The 23053-nt window shown below is 40.6% G+C and overlaps 1 protein-coding gene across 2 annotated transcripts in view; it reads right to left on the minus strand.

Annotated features, from left to right (window-relative positions):
* SDC3 (syndecan 3) overlaps nucleotides 1-15515 on the minus strand; it is a 99070-nt gene extending 83555 nt beyond the window's left edge. For both annotated transcript variants that reach the window (XM_088451178.1, XM_088451177.1), the window contains exon 1: nucleotides 15029-15515. In XM_088451178.1, the coding sequence (XP_088307304.1) occupies nucleotides 15029-15094 (66 nt within the window). In that variant the 5' untranslated portion in view covers nucleotides 15095-15515. The remainder of the gene's footprint in view (nucleotides 1-15028) is intronic.
* Nucleotides 15516-23053: the final 7538 nt, after the last annotated feature.

Raw genomic sequence — 23053 nt, forward strand, 5'->3', positions numbered from 1 at the left:
AATAGATTGCATGACAAAATGAGATGGAAAAACTAAATATGAAGAAGACAGCAACAGAAAACCATATTTTCTGTAATATATTGATAAATTGTGGTTATATCTGATGTAGAACTAAAGTATTATTACAATTAGTACATTGTGATTATTTGCAGATGGAGCATATGTTTAAGGTCAATTTCATCCTATTTCAGCAATTCCTGAAGCAAGGAGGATGCACCAGATTACAATGCTGTAACCTTGCCCCTTTATGGTATTGCAGTGCTAAGGGTGCTGAATTAGTCATGAAAGGTGCAATCAAACTGCCACTTGGTCACATAGTTCAATTTGCAGAAATATATTCAATTTCTAGCTGTAAATAATGTATCCTGGATATTTTAGATTTTCCAGAGGGATCTTTCAATCATCCATAAATGTTGATAGTAACTTCATTTTACATGTCTATTTAATCACCTATGCACAGTTTTTTGGAAGTGGGTGGTTGGATCATTAACCAGGACAGTGAGGATTGAAGAATCTGCAGACATTGAGCCTCACAGTAGTCTGCCTTTTCCTCGATAATGATCCTCCCTCTTTATCAATGAATTGATACTGTTTTTCAATGTATTTAATGAGTAAGTTTCTTAGTTACACTGTCACCACCAGTTGTGTATTCTGAACACCACTTGTATTTATGATATTTACAAATGGAAATTAATCCTTCAGAAAAAATTTATTTGACTCTAATATGGGCTATACATCTAAGTGGCAATTCCCTGATACTGATCAGCGATCCGATGATTGAATGACTCTGATGATCGGCAATTTCTCCAGGGATCAGCAAAATACAGCATGTTAAAAATTCCTCACTCGCTGATTTTGGTTTGGAATCGGCAAATCAGCATTGTCCAACATGTTGGATTTTGACAATCCCACGACCCAGCCATCAGCAGAATGGGGAATTGCCCCAATTAATTGCTGATGTATGGCCATCTTAACCTTGATCAGACCAGACTCTAAATTAGGTAAAGACTTTTGGGAACAATATGATTCTTTTTAAATTCCCACAATTAGGCAATATCCTCATTATCAGTTGTATTACTGATCACAATATCTTAATCACAGCTGTTTAAATCCATTACAATATATTTTATATTTAGAATAGCTAAATAAGCTAATTTTTGAAAGGTAATTAATGACCTCTAATTAATTAATTACATTTTTTTTGAGAGATTATAAATTACTAATTGTAAGTTGTTTTATAGAAATTGGATGCTGTTTTTGTATATAGCTTTAATTTTCTTATCGACTAGATATTCTCTTTTTCTTGTGAGCGCTAAGGACTGTACAAAGCAAAGTGGGGTCCGCATAAAGATGTGTCCTTATACACTATTACTGCAGTCATGCCAAACATGCCCTCTCGGCACGCCAGGTCTCATGAGTCTCTGCTTGGTTGTGCAACACTTGTATAACTGTGTGCGACTGAGTCTGAATCGCATGTTACATCACATTGCCACTAAGACACAATTTCGGGTGAAAAAGATGCTCGGTGAATGCAGAGTCACAAATGACCTGACAGCTCACTCACGCACTGTATGGCGTAACATGATTTTGCCATGGTGGAAAACTGATGCTCTGATTACAAATACTACTACTGATTGTCTAGTTTGTAAAATTTTTGATTGGTATTGTAGCTTACATACAGTAGATATTCTGAGTATATGACCTGAAGTTTGAACCTGTGAGTATACCTAGTATACTTAAGGCTGACATCTTGCCAGTTAATTTTTAACAGTGAGACATAATCTTTTCTGTCCCTCTCATTCAAAAGTATGTTTGTCTATGGTTTACTGCATTCTGAAGTTCAGAAATGACATGGTGAACTAAGAGTGGGCAGACAAGCAAGGGGGATGCTGATTGGGTAGCTATCCTTTGGCAAGCTATAAAAATACACAACAACCCTTCTGTTTAAGAGTGCAGAGACCACAGCACTGCATGAAGCTTACAGCTCATGAAATAACTTACAAACTTAGAAATCCTAATTTATGTGATGATACATATGTATGAACTGCTTTGAACATTTTCGGGACATGTACATAGAGAGGTAGGTGCAAATGGTACAGCATTAGCAACTGCTGTATGGGACGGTACATATATGACATCCAGGGATGCCGAGAGGGGGGTGTGGGTATAATTTACACGGGCCTGGGCTTCCAGAGGGGCGCTGCCCCCCCCTCCCTCCTCACTATCTCGCAGAGTCGCAGCAGCCCATCACACAGCGTGCACTGGGATGTAGTGGGAGATTGCTGTGGCTGCTGCTTAGCAGCCGCAAGCAATCTCCTATGCCTGAGGGTGGGAGTGATCACACTGATCGCGCCCCCCCTGGCTTTGCGCCAGGCTGAGGGGCTCACAGCGCCCCCTCCCCAGCACGCAGCACCGCTATGCAGCGCTGCAAATATGTTTTTTTTTTCTTCGAGGGATCGTGGTCACGCCTCCCGCGATTAGGCCACGTCCCCCCTTTACCGGTGGCGCTCTCAACAGCCCTGATGACATACCAGTGGTGGTGGAATACTTTACACAGTGTTCTCGAAAACCTATGACATGCATATCATGGAGAAACTATACTGTCATTTTTTAACAGTACAGTTTAGGAGAACAGCAGGTTAGAAATACATCTATTACTTTACATATTTATCTACTCTACTGCAACCACCAGGAGACTACCACATTTTCGGAGAGTCCCCCGGTCTCCAGGAAGAGTGGATACTCCTCCCACAACCCACCCACTTCCTAGTAGCATAGGCAGAATAATTCTGGGAATTGCATCAATCGTGATTCTATGATAATCTCTTCATCTTGGCTCCACACCCACAATTCACAGCAATTTGCCACGAGGGATGGAGCCTAATTACACAATTAGTCTGTTTCTGCCCCCATTAGCTGCCACTTGCATGTCCTCTCCGGGAGAAGCCTGGAGAGTGTCAGGAACTCCGTTACCAGGCCCCCAACGCAGAACCCAGCCAGCAGCATTACTTAAATGCGGTCTCCAGTTCGTGGGTCTGGTCAGCCATCGTTCATCTTCGTGACAACAGTCCAGCAGCAGGTCACAGGCCTTCTCTCCACACTGACTAGCGTCCCTAGAGCTGTATGATATCTTCCTCCAAACTTACCCACAGAGTCTCCAGTTCATGGGCGTGGCCATCTTGCTGTAGAGAGAGTCTGCCTGTGTTTCCTGGTTCTCAAATCAGCTGGGACTCAATCACCAGTCAGCAACAGGCACTGCATATAAAAACACTTCCTAGATGATCATTCAGTGCCTGTACAATGTCTTCTCAAGTCCTAGTATTTGGCTCCTGATATCATTTGATCTTGGACTTCCTGTTATCCTCGTGTCCTGCTCCTTGTTGTAAGACGCCACTTTGGATACAAAGCCCGCAGCACCTAAAGACGCCACTTTGGATACAAAACCCGCAGCAACCATTGATGCATATCTTTGTACTTTGTCCTTATCACCGTGACACATCTTAGTGCACTATATCTGGAGTTCGACGTAACATTGTGTACACAAGACTCACATTCATCGCAAGCCTAAGACGTCACAGTCTAGCTGGATTTACACCTTTGACCCAGGATTCCAGTCTCGTCTTACTAGGTGAACCCCGGTGACTTGGACTCATGATTCCTGCATCCATCTATTGAGCATCAGCATCATCTGACTAGTGTCCTGCTTGCGGAGTTCATGCACTAATACCAGTCGTCCCACTCCTACTACGCTGCTGCATTCTTGTCACAGGTTCATGTTCCTATCGTTCTGGACTTTAGTTCTGATTCTACCCATCATTCCCAATTCTCCGCTGTTTGTTCAATAAAACCTTGTGTTCTTTCAAAAGCTACTAAGACTCAAGTCTTAATTCTCCTATGAGGAAAAGCTATCTAAAACCTCCTCAGTTCTTGCTACCACGGTCTCAGCCCGCAGAGTCTGATTCATCTCAGGAGGCCAACTTTCCTAGAGTCCTGACAGAGAGGAGTTTCATAAAGTCAGTAAGTATGATTAAAATCTAAATATATAGGAAAAATTAGTTGAAAAATAGTTGATCGTAAGTGATCTGCCCATTTGGCCCAAGCACTTAACAGCTTCATCTCATTCTATTTCACCAGGAATGTGTTAACTGAATAGGAAAAAATATCAGCATGTGTGCAGCTAACATTACATATCTATAAAGCAATCTGTATTTTAAGATAGGTTACACTATGCGATTTACTCAATCAAACCAATAATTTTTTGACAAAATCACAGTCCCGATATCTGTGCTACACACTATACAGTTTAAATGAAATACCTGGCGGATTTTACAGTGAACCCACAAGGTTGATGACGCAATCAGGAAAAAGCATAGGAAATATGGGCAGATTACCGAGAATGCACACAGACTGCACGATATCGGGAAATTGAGGCGAAGATTTTCTGTCTTGACGGATAGATTGGATAATGGAAGGAATGTGTTTGTGGGTGTTTTCTAACCGTTTTATTGATGAAACAATAAAACATTCATGCACGCTATACAATAAATGAGGCCAATCATTCAATTAATGGTAAATTGGTCCAATAATTGTATAGAGTGCAGGTAGCTTTAGGTTTAGTGGTTCTTTAGTGTGTCCTGTGTGCTTTTCTATTTTTGAGTGCTCAGGATTATCTCAATCATCAATTCAGACAAACGTTTGCTTTTTTCAGCCTGCAGTTCTGTTTTTTTTGTAATCACCAGGATTACAGCCTGCAGTCCTGTTTTTTTTGTAATCACCAGGATTACAGCCTGCAGTCCTGTTTTTTTTTTTTGCAGTCACCAGTGCATGCATTGAGGATTTTTATTAAGGATACTACAGATTTTTTTTATACATCCATCTGAATTGAAGAACCTGCATGAGTTCTTTTGGTTAGTCACAACAGATGTCAATTCATTATACACCATTATTCTAATTAAAGACTCTGATAAATTTGCCTGTATAAGGCCTGAGAAAATCCCCAAGGCCACTTTACCTTCAACGAATGTTTTGGTGGATCTACTGGAAGTTTATCAAACCTATAAAAAGTTTCAAAAATAATTTTACCATGAATTCTCAGGAGTTGCCAAAGGTCAATCATTATATGCCAATTTATGATGAAGGACACACTGAATTCTGGTAAGATCCATGCTTATTATCTTAGGTACACTGTAACAGAACACTTCAGCAATTTGCTAATGTTGTCCAGGATTGCAATACAACTGATTTATATTTCAATTTGTCAACTCATCAGTTATGTAGATCATGTACTTTATGTATATGCATAGGGTTCAGTACTACTACTTACAGGGCTGGCTCCAGTAGGAGTCGCGCCCTGTGCAGAACGGGACTGAGGCGCCCGGTAACCCTGTGCACAGCAAAAAGGAGGTGTGGCCTAATTACCATAGATGGCCTAATTACCTGGATGATGGTATTTGGGGGCGTGCCCGTATGGCACGCCTCCCGTTTAACGTCAGGCTGGGGCGAGCCCAGCACTCCTTCAGTAGCTGGGCTGCCCCAGCCCTCTTCCTGCAATAAATGGATTCTGCACGCAGCATCCATTCAGCTTCTCCGGGGTCCAGCACCACCGGACAGCTGCGGCGGTGGGGTGCCCAACCTCCCGACCGCTCGCGGGACACTTCGGCCATCGGGTGGAATAACGGAGCAGTGGCCGAAAAACGGGACTGTCCCGCTGTAATCAGGATAGTTGGGAGGGGTGCCCCTTCTATGGGGTGGCGCCCCTGTTCAGACACAATGGTTGAACGTGCCTTGAGCCTGCCCTGACAATTTACAGATAAACAAACATCCATTGTTTATTTGTCAATAGGAAGTTTCCTTATGCTCAAATGCTCATCAGAAACCACAGTAATACGTATTCAATTATGTGCGATGGCCACTAAGGAACTCCAGAATAGTCGGGCGAAGGCATTTGGGAACTGCAGCAGATGTCTCTGATAGCCCCATTGTACATCCTGGTGATCCCAAGACAGCTTTCAGGCAAAGAGATTGATAAAAGTTAAGGGGGTGGTATTTATTAAAGCTTGGAGAGAGATAAAACGGTGAGAGGTAAAGTACCAACCAATCAGCTCCTGTCATTTTTCAAACACAGCCTGTAAAGTGACAATTAGGGGCAGATTGGTTGGTACTTTATTTCTCACAATTTTATCTCTCTCCAAGCTTTAATGAATACCCCCCTAAGACATAATTATGATGCCATGCAGATGAACTTCAAGAACAAGCTCTGATAGTAAGTAAATGGCACACAGCTCTCCAGTTGGAGTGTTAAGTTCCTTCAGGTCACAAAGGACACGTTACTTAAATAAGGTTAGGCAGCTTTTGCTGATACCTGCTGCAGAACTCCCATTCTGGGGATGCTTACATTTTGTGGGTATCCCACAAAATTAGTTTAATAAATATGTCCCACAGAGAGAATTAAGATGTTTAGCTATGTTAATCCTGAACCTCCAAGGATTCCTCCACTTATCTGCAGATGGTTGATCTATGGAGGCAGTACTGGTTGCAGCCATTTTCTCTACTGCACCTGCGCAAAACACCGGAAAAATTTTCCAGGCGATTTGTACAACGATGCTACCGCCATTGCGGGGCTCCGGAGACGTAAGTATTTAATAAATAGGTGCAGTGTGTGCAGTGTAGGCCCCCCTGGACCCAGGGGCCCGTGTACACTGCACACCCTCCACCCATTATAGATACGCCCTTGGTTATACACCTCATTTTAATGACATGAACTTTGGCATTTCCTCCCGTGCTCTTTATCTCTGGCTATGTTTGTAAGAGCTTTTAGCAAAATTGTTATTTTTTTTTTAATTATTATTTTACTTCATTTTTATTACCCAAACTATATTTACGTCTGAGAAATGTTTTTTAGTAAATAAGTGACAGTCATATGAAACGAGGGGGAAATTTGGGGACTATTTTTGGTGCCTTCGTGGTTTTCTCCTTACTTAAGCAAGTTCTCCCTTTCCAAAACAATAGAAACAGCTGATGTTCCAACTTTCTTACACTACAAAATAAGGCAATGCCTACAGACTAAAACAAGTGAAGTAGAGGTGAATACCAGCTAAACAGACACAAGTCTTACAAGGTTGTATTAGAAAACATATTTGCAGCATACAAACAAGGACAGTAATAAATAATTCTAAAATTATGTTTGTGTAACAGACAAAGCTGATATATGTCATATAACACATGTAAATACTACTCTACTGGACTTTTACATTACAGCTATACTAATACAGTTATAATTACTAAAAAAAAAAAAAAAAACAAGTGTATCATCATCTCCACTGCTTATTGAAGAATGTGCACTAGAACAATAAGCAGAACTTCACTCTTTAGAACAGGGGTGAGGAACCTTTTTTCTGCTGAGGGCCATTTTGATATATATAAAATTATTTGCGGGCCCGGTGCAGGCCACGCCCCTCCGTGGTGACATCACATGGGGCGGGGCCACAATCGCCGATGATTACAGCAATGCCCGGAGCATCCTGAGGATGCTCTGGGGAGCTGTAAGGGCAGTGATGTGACCATCTGAAGTGTCCTAAGGACACTCCAGGCGGCACTGCTGCATAGATTCTGGCTACAGGGTGACATTCTTGTAATATACTAGCTAATTACAGTAAAAGCAACAGTGCAACTGAAAGTCATGTGATAAAAATTCCTCTGCCACTCATACAATCATCGGCAAGTTTACAAATATGTATATATATAATTACTCAATAGAAAAAAATATATATATATATACATATATATACTTTTCCTATCTAAAGGTAGCATGAGATACAAAGAGTTCATTTCACATAGTTTCACACGTCCATTAATATAAGTGCTGCTTATGTTACCTTTTGTTAGCTAGGCCTGCAGTTCCTCTCTATACTGTCAATAGGCTTAATGTTGAGTCATCCTAATTACCCATTTTTATGATGTTTTCCATTATGCATTGTTGCAGAACACATAAATATGATATGATAAAAGTCTACTACTGGCATATTATTGACCCATCATGTTATTGATCCACACTATTGTTTGAGGTTGTCTGCATTGACTTTTGCACAACAAATAGTCTTTGCTATATTGTTTAATAGCATAAAAATCATATGCTTACAGTTTCCAAATATGTTCTGTTTGTAGCTGTGATTTTATGTCTAACGTTTCTATCTTGTTATAAAAATGACACAATAAAGCAGCTTTTACATAAAAACAATGTATCTAAAAGACATTGGTAATAAAGGTTGCACACATAACAGCAATTAACAGACTTTATATTTTTCATTTGAGAATAAATGCTTACAAATATTTTACTTTGTGCAGGAAATAAGAGATTGTGAAGGGTGGCATCCATTTTGCATCACTATGATTTCTGCTTCTCTTTCTTCCAAATGAAAGCAAGCACAACAGTAGAAAGTTAGCTGTGATATTCCTCATTAAACCAATATGGCATCTTTAACTGAATCAGATAATTAGGTTGTTTTCTTACTATGCAAAGTAATGCAACCTATATGAAGATCTGTTCAGACTGTGAATACGCATTCTTCACCTCAGTAAAGCATTCTTCAGAAAGTTGATTCAGGGTAATTTGTTTATTGTCAAATCTAAGAAAGGAATAGGCTTTCAAGGATTGTATACCCCCCATATTAAAAGAAAAGTTAGTAAAGGTCACTTGTAAGTTTTTTTTTTAACTCAACATACTATTAGACACTAAAACATGTTTATATTAAGAAGGTCTTATGGGATATGAATTATACAATTTGTATACAGTAGCTGAAGAAGCACAAAATACATTATTCTCAACTAAAGCTGGGTACATACAGTACTTGCTGATATATATAGTTCGAACGACGAACAATATATCGGTAGTGAATCTGTGAATGTGTACACCCGATATGTCTGTGACTACGTATCTAGTCGGCCCTGCAGCTCAGCCGATGCCGATATATCCTGCAGGTATATCGGTACATCTGCATGTGGGTATGGGTGACTCAATGACTTTCTGTACACTGGTTGCAGGGACCACCGACACTGACATCACAACTGGGTGGGCAAATGTAAATGCCCACCCAATTATGATGTCTGCCAGACATATCGAGTGGCCGATTGGTAAGTGTGTAAGCTTATCAAATTGGCTGCTCGGACGGCGCGATGGCTGGTCAGTCATTTCATCTTTTAGGGGTCTATTTACTAAGCAGTCTTAGGAGACAGAGTGAAAAGTGATAAGAAAGTGATAAGGTGCCAGCCAATCAGCTCCAAACTGTCATCTCACAGGCTGTGTTTAAAAAATGACAGTTGGGAGCTGATTGGCTGGCACCTTATCACTTTTCACTCTGTCTCCTAACACTGCTTAGTACATAGACCCCTTAAGTGTGTACCCAACATAAGGGGTCACACCCACTGGCATTTATTATATGGATACTCCTGGCATTTTTAGCACTAGTAAAATCTATTTAATGTTAGTAAACATGCGTCATGCTATTAAAACATGTAAGCATTTACTGCTAGTAATATGCATGTAATTGTATGTGAAGTCTGATACTATAATATGCCTTTTAATTAGTATTCAGGTAATGATACATTTAAATTCTGACGTTCAGAATGCATGTTATTTTTTTGTGCAGGTTACAAACACAAATCACATTAGTAAGAGTAATATACATATCTTTATTAGCAAAGAAAATACTATTTTGTAGCCATGTAGTGGGTACAAGGTAGTAAATAATCAATGAAATATCATAGTATTTTTATGACAAACAATATGATAAAACATTTTGTGAATAGTTAGCATGTAAAAATAAGTAGGCGGTTGTTATTACTGAGCACAATGAGTGATATCAAAAAAAACATATTTTGGGAAGTGGGGAGAGAACAGCCTTGTACTATTATGTTCCTGTTAGATTACTAATGTCTGTCTATGCTAACATAGATCTATCAACCCTTTTCCACTAGTGGAAAAGAAAAAATTATGAGTATCAAATAACACAGCTGAGAGCGGAAAAAAGATGTTGTCTAATAGAGTGATCTATGCTGGGTATTACCAACAGGCAGGGAAAAATGTCTGAAATAATTGTACAGGTGGTGAAATCCAATACTCACTGACAGCGAAATGAGTAACTGATTAACAAATGTCAAGAAGCCAAGATGACCCAAATTAGGTGTGAAATTTCAAATTGATGGAAAAAATTATCAAACATAGGGCCTCATTTATCAACGAGTTTTATCATATACAACGAGTGTTAAAACTCATTGCGTAGGATAAATGATGCTCCAGCCAATAAACTCCCAACTGTCATTTTTCAAACAGATGACAGTTAGGAGCTGATTGGCTGGAGCGCCATTATCATATGCAACACGTTTTATCACTTGTTGTGTATGATAAAACTCATTGATAAATGAGGCCCTCAGTCTAAAACATTTTTGTATTGGTCTTCAAGAAATGCAGATGTTCACCGGTGGTATCTATTATCTTGATTAACTAAATTATGCCATATGTTAATTTGTAAAAGAAAAACTCCCCCTCATACCCACATGATGCATGGGGTAGTGAGAGCCTGCGGTCAGTCCAGAGATGCTTCCAGATCTTGAGCTATGTGTATTAAGAAGAAATTGGTTCCGCCTTGAAACTTGATTCATGCATACTTTTACTGCTATTTAATTCATCTATATTAAAACAGGGGCGTCAGAATATTTTATGGGGGGTGCAATCTATAGTTTCATTTTGGCGCACCCCCCTACCTATCCCACCCACCCCTTCCCTTCCTCTCTCTCCTCTCTCCAACTTACCTGTTGCTGGGCCTTGCATAAGCACTGGAGCAGCAGGAGGTAGGCACTGGAACGGCGACCGTGGACAGTCAGGGGCTGTGCTTTATAGAAATACGCTGCCTATATATTAACATAATTAGTTATATAGCACAAGAATATACAATAGATTGTAAGGATAGCTGAAGTCACCATGGAGTTCTGTGATGATATATTATACGGTATGCAGTCACTAAGTCAATGTTAAAAATATTAACATTCATAATGTCGACACCAGAATGATGACAGTTTTTGCATGGACTAGGTTAAAATGTCAACATCATAAATGTCGATACCTCGAAAATGGCGATATGGACAGAATGTTGACATATGAAATGTCAGCATTAGGGTTAGTATTAGGTTCAGGGTTCTGATCATGTTGACATTTAATCAGTGTCGATATGCTGAATGTCAACATGGTGAATGTCAACACGATTAACATTTCGACATGTTCAATGTTGACATTATGACCATGTTAACACTCCCATATTATACAGGACTATGACAGTATCGGAACTCCCGGAGACAATGGAGTCATTTTCCGCCGGGCGTCAGCCCTGAAGGGGGCACTTGGCTCCATTGTCCCCGGGAGCTGCATGGAGAAGGAGCGCCGCTGATCGGCGCTCCACCTCCATTGGCGTAACTACGGAGGGTGCAAGGGGTGCGGTCGCACCCCCTGCACCCTCCATTTGCCGGGCGCCCGCTGAGTGTGTTACCAGTGGGCGCCCGGCTCCTATCCTCCTGGCGGTAGCCGGAGGACGGAGCTCCCTCCGTCTTCCGGGTCCCGCAGTGTACTATGGGAGTCATAACGTCACTCCCATAGTGCCGAGGAGCGGACGCCGGGGACGGAGCTCAGGAGTGAGCTCCGTCTTCCGGGTCCCGCAGTGCACTATGGGACTGACGTAATGACATCACTCCCATAGTGCCGAGGAGCAGATACCAGGGATGGACGGCAGCAGCACTGGAGCGGGGATAAAGGTAAGTGTTTGTTTTTTTGTGTGCGCGCGCGCGGTGGGGGCCATCACTACTGGGGGCAACTACAGGGGCTCACTACTGGGGGCAACTACTGGGGCTCACTACTGGGGGCAACTACAGGGGCTCACTACTGGGGGCAACTACAGGGGCCTACTACTGGGAGCAACTACAGGGGTTCACTATTGGGGGCAGCTACAGGGGCCTCACTACTGGGGGCAACTTCAGAGGCCTCACTACTGGGGGTAACTACAGAGGCCTCACTATTGGGGGTAACTACAGAGGCCTCACTACTGGGGGTAACTACAGAGGCCTCACTACTGGGGGTAACTACAGGGGACTCACTACTGGGGACAACTACAGGGGCTCACTACTGGGGGCAACTACAGGGTGCTCTCTACTGGGGCAACTACAGGGGCCTCACTACTGGGGGCCTCACTACTGGGGGCAACTACAGGGGCCTCACTACTGGGGGCAACTACATGGGGCCTCACTACTGGGGGCAACTACCGGGGGCTCACTACTGGGGGCAACTACAAGGGGCCTCACTACTGGGGGCAACTACTGGGGGCTCACTACTGGATGTACTGCATAGGGGGACCATTACTGGGGAGCACTACATAGGCGGACCACTACTGGGGGCATTATATAAAAGGAACTGCATAAGGGGGGCGGCGGCAGCTGGGGCTGGCATAGGTGCTGGGGGGTGTTACATTTGTTTAGGGGGGGGGCACCAACATTTATCTTGCCTCCGGGCACCTGGGATGAAGTTACGCCACTGGACTATGATATATGATGCCCATAGCAGATCAAAGCCTAACTTGACTACACACCTAATTGATCAAATTGGAAAAGATCAGGCTGCTCAGCGCTTCGGCCAAGCACCCGTACCGCTTTCCAATGCCACAGGGTGCTGTCAGAGGATAAGCCAATCAAAACCATATGTGTCATCTTCTTATTGTATTTACCAACATGCCCAATATTGATCTGAACAATAACAAATGAAGTGTATTTTGGGACAACACACTCCACCCATTGCCGGATATTGCAGGATGTGGCCAGCATTAAAATATCATGATTTAAATCGTACAAGATATATTATATGTTATTATGCAAACATTTTGCTAAAGTACCAACTAATCAGCTTCTAATTGTCATTTTACAGACTGTGTTTGAAAAAATGACAGGAGCTGATTGGCTGGTACTTTATCTCTCTCCACTTTATCTAAATCCCAGCTTTGATTAATCTCCCCCATAGATTGTAAACTCCACTAGGGCAGAGATTGATGTGAATGGCCCTGTGCCAGCCCCGCCATCTGACCATGCAACATCATAATGTCACGCAAAAGGGGCAGGGGCAGCAGCACTCGTAACCAGCACCCTGCTAGCCAGAAGCAAGGGCCGTGGGGCAAGATGGTGCCACCCACAGAGCCCTTGGGCTCTGTGTGCGGCACTGGTTGTACACTCCTAGTTACGGCTATAATGCGCTATAAATAGCTGGTAATAAATAAATAATAAATATATATGGCAAATAATAAATCAAGGGAATACACTGATTACAACGGCTAAAAGTAAGAAGAGGTAGTTTGATAGGAATGAGGAAATTGTGGAAAAATTAATTTGTATGTATAGTATTTTTACGTATGTTTTCCATAGGAAAAAGGTACTATTTGCACAACCTATTTTAATAAATAAGTATTGAGCAGAAAATACTAATGTAAAAATGCACATTTGTGGGTGAAAACAAAACACACTTTGATATGAAATGCACCTTGGTTACTAGGCAGTGAAGAGTTCTGATGTCATAGGCCATTATTTTGCATAGCCATGTATTATGGACTAATACAGTACATATTACATCATTTATTATTTATCCTGATGGACTCTAGTGCAAGTCTCAAAGTTTTATATACCATGTACTTCTGTAAATTCTAACTATATTGTTTGTAATAGAATTATGTGACCATATAAAGGCATATCGCTTGCAACTAAATGTTTTCATACAAGGTACAGAGCTACAAAGGGATCTTATAATCTATAATGATTGTATGTTATTCTTTATAACATATGAGCTGCAACATTCTTTCATAGGAATTCTGAAATGATAATACATTTATAGCTGATGACATCACTAGTCTCCAGTTCTATCTATCTAACACATTTGCAACACTGCATATCCATATGTTTAAGATCATTGTCACATGTTTGCATCTGGTGAGGCAAAAATGGATTCTGTCAATAAAGGATGTTATACAAATACAATTTCCTGGCATCATGTTACATACATGCATTAACCTACTGAAACGCATTTTTCTGTCCAGTTGATGAAAAAGTATAGCAGATAAATATTTAGTTTGGGTATTACTTGGTAAAAAGTGCCATGTATATGAAACAGAATGGTCCATTTCACCAAATATGTGCTATTATTAAGCACATGTACTGTAAGTATACACACAAAATCAGTGTCGCTTCATACATTTAAGATTTGAATGTACAAATACATTTTAGTCTGCTGGCAGTATGAACACAGTGTCTGGTGTACATAGATATATCAGGGACTCTCCTTTGATTAATAATGTATATTCCCAATATGCCTTTTAAATTAATATCATTCAATCCATTATAATTGCAATTTTGCAGCCGCAGACCCAACTACTATGCAGTACTTGCAGATTATACCAATTCAATCAAAATTGCTCTCTTTATAAATGTGCTGCATAATGTAATGATTCTGTGTAAAGGACACATCACACAATATGTAGACTAACCACATATATTGATACACATTTACTAAGAGTGCCGGTTAGATGGAAAAATATGGGAAATATGAACCCAACCATACCTCTCAAAATATTTTATTGTTAAAATATGTTAAATAATAAATCACGTGCAAGGCATGGCTATAGTGACTGAAAAGTGAGATGAGATAATATGCTGTGAATATATATATATGTATATATAGATATATATATATATATATATAGATATATATATATATATTCTCGTTTCATGGAAGATCTTATAGGATAAACCATAGAATAAATATGTAAAGGGTACAAATAAAAAATATATTTCCTAATGAACTTGAAATCTAATGCCATTAAACCATTCACTATGTGATAGAACAGCTGGGAGGGCCCCCAGATCCCCTACAGCAATGAGAAGGTTAATGAGAGGGTGAAGCCTAGAGCGTGTACATGACTTGATATATGGGGATTTATATGATCTTACTCACCAGAGCAGCCTGGGTGATGAGAAGCAGCAGCCCTGCACCATGGATAATTCCAAAGGCAAAATGCATCCTCCTGCTGGCTGGAGATCTCCCTGCAAATAACCCGATTGTATCTCCCTCCTTTCTCTTGCTCTTTTCCTGCAAATCTCTATTATTCCTCCATGGGGCAAACTGGCTCCTTTACTATGGCAAATCCGCTCTCCCTCCTGTATCACCTTCTCTTTTTCTCCTCCACCCTTATCCTCCCTATCCTCCACCTCTCAGGGAGAAACGTATCCTCTTCTCCCTCTCTTTCCTCCCTCCTTTCTTTCTAGTCTTCCTCGCCTAGAAATCTCTCCCAAGCCTTTTTCCTATATCTTCCCTTCTCTATCTCTCTCCTGCCTTTTCACCTTCACTATTGGGTTAGCCTTCTCCTCCTGCCCGCTGCCGCTTTGCTCCCTCTCCTCTCTGACACCCCTCGTTCTTCTCCTCTTTCCCCTTCAGCAGGAAATGTCTCCCCTCCCTCTTTCCCCAGCGATCAATGTGAAGAAAGTACATTATTGAGGGTGACGGAGGCAGCGTGACAGACCACGATGCCATCTTGTGGTAGTTTGGTGGAAACACAAGACAAGGGTATCCTAGGCTCACCAAGCCATTAGTCATCATGATACAATACCTGTCCCTCACTAGGTTGACCTCATCCATAGGAGATAAAGGATCGTATTCCTCAAGGGAAACAAGCTGCTTAATATGGCATTTCGTGTTCAATGGGCCAGGTTACTGTACACAGAGGAAATTACATGTATGTAACAACAGAAGGAATGTTTGCAGTGCATGATTAGTAGTAAGACACACACTCACCAACACACACAAACTCACAAACACACATACACACTACATAGATTTATTTATTTTTGCCAGCTATTCAGTGTGTAATGGGACAGTCCCAGGTTGTAAATATTTCTCCCGGGTTCTATAATTCTATGGAAAAGTAACTAGTTTGCTATTATGGAGAAACTCTACAATGCAATTCCTATTACTCAGCATTTCAATTAAATTTTCATTATATATTCTAACAAATGGCCCTGAAAATGTATTTTTTTATTAAGTTAAAAACAACTTAATTGTTTAATATTTTATATAAAAAAATATATACTTTACCTAGTGTCGCAACCCGGATGTGCATGGTCCATCATTATAAAATTACTTCTCATCCCCATTGGCAATAGATTTCTCCAGTGGTAAGAGATCTTCATTAAGATTAGCCCCTCACTTCCTTAGTGGAAACAGATCCCAAGTAGTTTAACCCCACCACCTCCAGTTTAATAGGTAACCTTGTGCACCCCCCCGTCAACTCCCATGACTGGTGTAATAGAAGATAAATCTTTTTTTTGTTTATCTTTAATGTAAATACAGCCTGGTGTAATGTGAAGTGATACACTGGTTTCTAGGTTTCGAGTGTCAACTTGTGAGAGGTGCAATTATTCACATTACTTTAAGACAATGTATCAATAGGGTGGTGAGTGACAATATTGAGCAGCAACTAAATACTAATATTAGCACAAAAGGAGAAAGAAGATAAAATACATTAAGGAGCATTAATGAAAAGCTGGGCAAATACAATAGCACTGGAAAACTGCTTTGTTTTATATACTGTGTGTGTGTGTGTGTGTGTGTGTGTGTGTGTGTGTGTGTGTGTGTGTGTGTGTGTGTGTGTGTGTGTGTGTGTGTGTACATATAAACGTGTGTGTGTGTGTGTGTGTATATACAAAGTACATCCTCTTATGGAAAAGCAGTGAATATACACCATTGCTGTGCTGTGTATGAAGCACATAACCATACCTCGAACATGGCTGCGGGAATTCTACTTAGTCAGTTCATGGGTAGTGTATTTGATTATAGCTCTGTAACATAATAATTTGCCTGCCACAGGCTCCAAATATTTCTGCACTTAAATAGGAGTTTTTTAGCCATCTGAGGGAGGCTGTAAATCTGGGGATTTGTCTTGATGTCAATGTGAAATGCACTTACCTAACAGAGTAGTCTCAATGCTTTTTTTTTGCTTGTAACCCTTCCCCCTCTGCTCTCAGGGTAAGGCCAGAAATGTCCCCAACGTTAGAGCATGGCTTTGGCAGGTTATTCTGGCTCAGCCCTGTCTATCTAATATATACATTTTTAGCTTAGTTCTCTCCACTATTAACACCATATTTTTGGCAGAATTCAACCCTTCATCTAGAGCCACCCTTCATCTACAGCCTCTTGCTGCCATCTTCTCTGTATGATGAGTAATAAAAAAATATTTTGTCTAGACTGGAATCCAGAGTGTAGGCAGCTTTTCTGTGTAGTCACTGCTCCCCATCTTTCACATTCTCAAAGTAGATGTTTTCATCCTGCTTCTCTTGAGGCGATCTCTACACAGTCAATAAAACAAAAACAGTCTAAATCAGATCTTCTGCTTCACTCCCCCCATCTCCCTTAGAATTAGGGAGAATAAAGCTGATCACTAGCACTGCTGGGATGACTCTTGCTCCTTTCCTAAATCTATATCTAACAGTAAATTGGCACATAGTATACACAGTGCCGTGTATAAAAAATTTCATTATGTTTTTATCACATTATCTCCCTTTTTGCAGCACTTAAAGGGGCCTATTTATTATTTTCCAACCAATTTCTACTGAAATTGTCCTCACGAAAGTCAGCAATTACCTCCTTGTTGCCAAATGCAAGGGACACTACTCTCTGCTCATTCTTCTCGACCTCTCTGCTGCTTTTGATACCGTGGACCACCCTCTCCTCCTGCAAATCCTTCACTCCCTTGGTGTACGTGATACTGCCCTCTCCTGGCTGTCCTCCTACCTCTCTGACCGTTCCTTCTCTGTCTCCTCTCATGACTCCTTCCCCGCAATTTCCACTAACATTAGGTGTCCCCCAAGGCTCTGTTCTTGGACCTCTCCTATTTTCAGTCTATACGTCCACTCTAGGTGAGCACATAAACTCTTTTTACCTCCTATATCATCTTTATGCTAATGATATTCAGATCTACTTTTCCTCCCTTGACTTCTCCCCCTCTCTCCTCACTCGTATCTCAAACTGTCTCTCTGCTATGTCTTCCTAGATGTCCCAGCGCTTTCTTAAACTTAACATGTATAGGACTAAGCTGATCATCTTCTCACCCTCCTGCATAACCTTACTTCCCACAATTTCATTATCTATTGATGGCACAACCATCTCCTCTAGCCCCCATGTGTGCTCTCTTGGAGTCATCCTTGACTACACCCTCTCCTTCAAATCACACTTTCAGTACTTCTCGCATTTCCATTTCAAAAATATTTACAGGGTCAGACCCTTTCTCACCCTGGATGCTACCAATTTAAGCTTTTCACGCTCACCTACAAAGGCCTCACTCATTTCTTTCCACTTTACATCTTCAACCTTATGTTCCTACACACTCCCGCCCACCCTCTTCACTCCACAAATGAATGCTGCCTCTCCTACCAACTGATTACTTCCTCCCACTCTGGCCTTAAAGATTTTTCTTGTTCCCTACCTCTGGAAGTTTCTCCCACCCTATCAGACTCTTCATTTATCCGGATGCAGTCAGAAACCGACAGTCGAAATGACGACCGCCGGCTTTCCGACTGTCAAATCCAGGCAGGGTACTAATGACAGGCATTGAAATCCCGATGCCTGTCATTATACCTATGCTGGGAGCCTGATGCCCGGCATACTGAACGAAGGTAAGCCGGGCGGTGGGCATGGACAGCCGCAGGGGGGGAGGGTTAGGTTAGGGGCTCCCGGGGGGACATAGGGTTAGTCATCCTCCCGGGAGGGTTAGGCTAGGGGAAGGGGGGGTTAGGCACCCCCAGGGGGAGGTTAGGCACTTAGGAGGGGGTTATGGTTAGGCACTAGGGGGAGGTTAGGATTAAACACCCCTAAAGGAGAGTTAGGGGGGGAGTAGGGTTAGTTTATACTTATCTTTTTAGCTGTCAGGATCTTCACTGCTGCCGGTCTTCCGGCGTCGGGATTTGAACCGCCGGTATTTCATACCAATCCCCACTTATCTGCAAAACTTCAAATGGGCTCAAAAAACTTACTTCTTCATCAAAGCCATGCATCTCTCATCCTAACCCTCTGTATCATGCTTACTGTCTACCCCATCTGTGTCACCCCTGTCTGTCTGCCACTGCCCTTTAGAATGTAAGCTCTCACAAGCAGAGTCCTGTTCGCAATGTGCTTTTCCTTCCATTACAATGGCACCTAACCGTTGATTTCTGGCATCACGCTGCTTATTTGAGTGTTATGACCGCTGATGCAACAATGTTTATAAACCATGTACTTGTCCTGCATTGTCTTGTACTGTAAGTCACTATTTTCTTGTTCTGATCATTTGTTTATGTGCTTTGTTAGGCGCTGCGGAAACCTTGTGGCACTATATAAATAAAGGATAATAATAGGCCTTGTAAACTATTAATCTTTATCACTGCATACTGAAACAATAAGGAATTACAAGCAGCTCCAATAAGAGGCTGGCCCAGTGAAGAGCTTGGCAGTCACTATCACTTTAGTGCCAGCTAGGACACTGTGCTCGCAAGGCCATTGTGCCACGCTTGTGTATTCAGATAACACTATGGACAGGAGGGTGAGGAAGACGGAGATTGCAGGGGAGGGTGAGGAAGATCCCTGTCTGGTGGTTATGCCTCCATAAGCATGAAGTAGCAATATCATCGCATTAACTAATGTGGCCAAGGTCTGAAAAAGCTGTGCTTTCTTTGGTAAATAGGGCCAAATTACAGTTCCCATTTAGAATAATAGTAATAGTGGTCTGCAAAGTTACGTAAAAAGACTTGTTACTTAAATCAAGATGGCTTAAATGGCTTGATAATTAGGTCCCATTCTCATTTTAGATATTTAGTGGGGAAGTGAAGACAGTGCAGAGGGAACGTTTCTTGGAGTGATTCACCTCTGATAAGAGGAGGTAGTTATGAATATGACATTCACAATGTTGAAAATCACATCCGAAAACAGAAGAAAAGAAACTCTATTATGTGAGCACTCCTTTGTCAGAAAAAATTATTTTAAAATATAACTTTTAATCTAATAAGTCTAAAAATGAGTTAAATTTAATACATTTATCCAACATACACCCTGTGGACAATTATGAAAATTCTATGTTTTAGTACCTGCAGTAGTATATCCCTATTCGATGTTCATACATCAATTATAAAAGTACTACAAACAGCATTCGGACATCAGATGTAAACAGACAACGTAGAACATTAAATCTATATAGACTTCATACAAGAAAATATATAAAGGGAACAACAAAACAAAATATAAGACAACACTGCAACTCTGAATTTATTAGGATACAATATATTAATAAATCCCAAAATTCATTATGAGGTTTAACTAAACCTTCTCTTAAGGTAAAATATTCAAGAAAAACATTGAATACCACAGATATCAATAATCTGAGGTTTGCAACATCTAAGCCCTGCAAACGGAAGGTACCAATAAATACATACACAGTGTCCTATATTTAATAAATCTTATTACTAAAAATATAGAAATAAGGAAGGTCAGGGTATAGATCCACTATTCCTCATTCTACTGCTTCTCACCTATGCAAAATGCTATTTGTGAGAAGTGAGAGAGTACCGGAAAGTGGTTTACCCTTAGAAACAACAGCGTAACAGAGGTTTTCTCAAATTTCGTTTCTACTGTTGAGTGCCATACTGATAGCATAGGACACCCAATGAGAGAACTACTCAAATGAGATCACCTGCGGTTAATAGAGGTATAGAAAAGCAAGTTTAATGCTTCCTTTATCATGTGACATAACAGACATTCATTTGTTGAAGAAGGAATTGTTTTACTCTCTTGCTTTAACCTGAGGTATGCTTGCTCATAGGACATAAACATTAAATCCTATCACGCAAGTATATTAAATATATTTCTCAAGGTGTAACATCTGATAACATCAAACACAACAGGAGGTCACAAATAATATGAGCAATGTCGAGGTACAATCTCTATATTCCAGAACGAGGACTGGTTCCCAGAGCCCAGTGCTGGTTGCACTAAGTACAGGGGAACCCTACGCAATTTTTTCCATGTACTTAGTCAACCAGGACTGGCTATGAAAAGTCCGAGGATGGTTCTTTTTTGGGGGGACACTACACATCATTTTTTTTTAAATCTAACTATTTATAAGCTTTTTACAGTCAGATACATGCAGGCATCTCACGGATGTCTACATGTATCTGTGTGAGAATGAACTGCTCATGCTGAAAGTGAAAGCATGTAGCAGTTCATGTTCAGACGGGGATTTGCAGTTCAGTTTGAAGTGTGATTTGCTGCAGGATTTGTACATGAACATGTCAAATCGAACAGCAAATCACTGTTCTAAACCAAACCAAATCAAATTCGATTTGAGAAATGCTTCTCAAATCGAATCTTCATAAATGAGGGGATTTCAGAGGGATTTGAACTTTCGATTTGAGTCGGTTTGAGGTGAGCTAAATCGAACTTCAAAACTAAAGTAAAATCGACCTTTGATAAATTTACCCCCAAATCTTTTCAAACAATGCTTTAACTAACGTTAGAATTGTGTCAGCATATTCTGATTGACATTATACTGCCGACAGTGATTGTCCACACTGTGAAAGTTGAACACTCATGCTGATCCCTCTGATAATGCTACATGAAGCCTCTTTAAAGCTGAATTGCTCTCATGTGATAGAAGCTACACTTCCCCATCCTCTGTACTCAAAGAGGGAAATGTACTAAAAGACCTAGTAATTATGAGACAGCATTTATTTTCCAATTTAATAGAGCTTTTTCAGCATTAAGGAAATTATTAAAAGTAATGATTAAATTCTTAGACAAGATCCAACACTATACTCTGTGCTACTCACAAATCCAGTGATTTTCAAAAATACACATATTAAAAAATGTATTATCACCAAATTTCCTCAAACTCTCCAAACCTATTGTAAGAGGTTATTAGGAAAACTGTCTTTTGACATATCCACAAGGCAAAATGTGGCAAAATTAAATGCATTACCTTTGACTACATTACTAACAAAACAATACAAATATCAAATACTAAGGATACTAAGAACCACAGAAAAAAGGGGTTTATTATGTGTAATACAAACATACCTAATATGGTGAAATTGTAAATTGTATTATATTGTAAGAACCACAAGGCTATTAAAATATATAACATAGGAGGGATGTCCAGGACAGATTGATGACCCATAGCCTTTCACAATATTCTGCATTAAAACATAATGGGAATCCAAGCTGCATGTCTTTGACTGGTATTGAATAAGTGAGCATGACAGCCTGAGGAGAAGATCAATTCATTAGATTGTGCCCTCAAGAAGTGGTATGGATCCATCAGTTGAGCACTCTCTTTCCTGAAAGATTAAACAACTATGTTGATTTGAATAGTATCATGTGAGTGCTTTTTAATAAGGGGTTTATATACTAAGAGGTGGATTTCCAAAGTCACCGATTATCAGTGGTTCTGGCCGCTGGATTTAATATGGCAATAATTATAAGTGCAAAAGAACGCCTGGTTTTGCATTTAATATTATTGCCGTTTTAAGTCCTGTGAAAGGACCACTGACAAGTGGCAGTTTTGACAAGCTGCCACTTAATACAGTGTTTTGTTACCTAGTGGAAGTTTTTTTTAAATAGAAAGTAGGAGCTGCAGTGTTGCTTAGCAGACTAGCCATTTAGTGGTATGGTTGCTTTGATGAATATGTTTATTGTTATTTAGTCACTTCAGCTGATAGTGTAGGAACTGACCTGTCATGTTGCTTAGTGGATGAACTTCATACTGGTTTTGGGGATTATGGATATAATCATCATTGTGTCTGTTGAAGTGAACACCAATATCAGTAGCTCCTTCTTGAATTAAACATTTAAACACTCTTACTATGTAGTTAGATATGTCATGCTGTACATATAAGAATTTAGGGTAATTTTGTGATCCTATATTATATATGCTATATGATGGTCCTATATAATGGGTTCTGC

The sequence above is a fragment of the Taudactylus pleione genome, unplaced genomic scaffold (genome assembly GCF_031769625.1).
Source record: "Taudactylus pleione unplaced genomic scaffold, aTauple2 ptg000539l, whole genome shotgun sequence".
Classification (NCBI taxonomy): domain Eukaryota; kingdom Metazoa; phylum Chordata; class Amphibia; order Anura; family Myobatrachidae; genus Taudactylus; species Taudactylus pleione.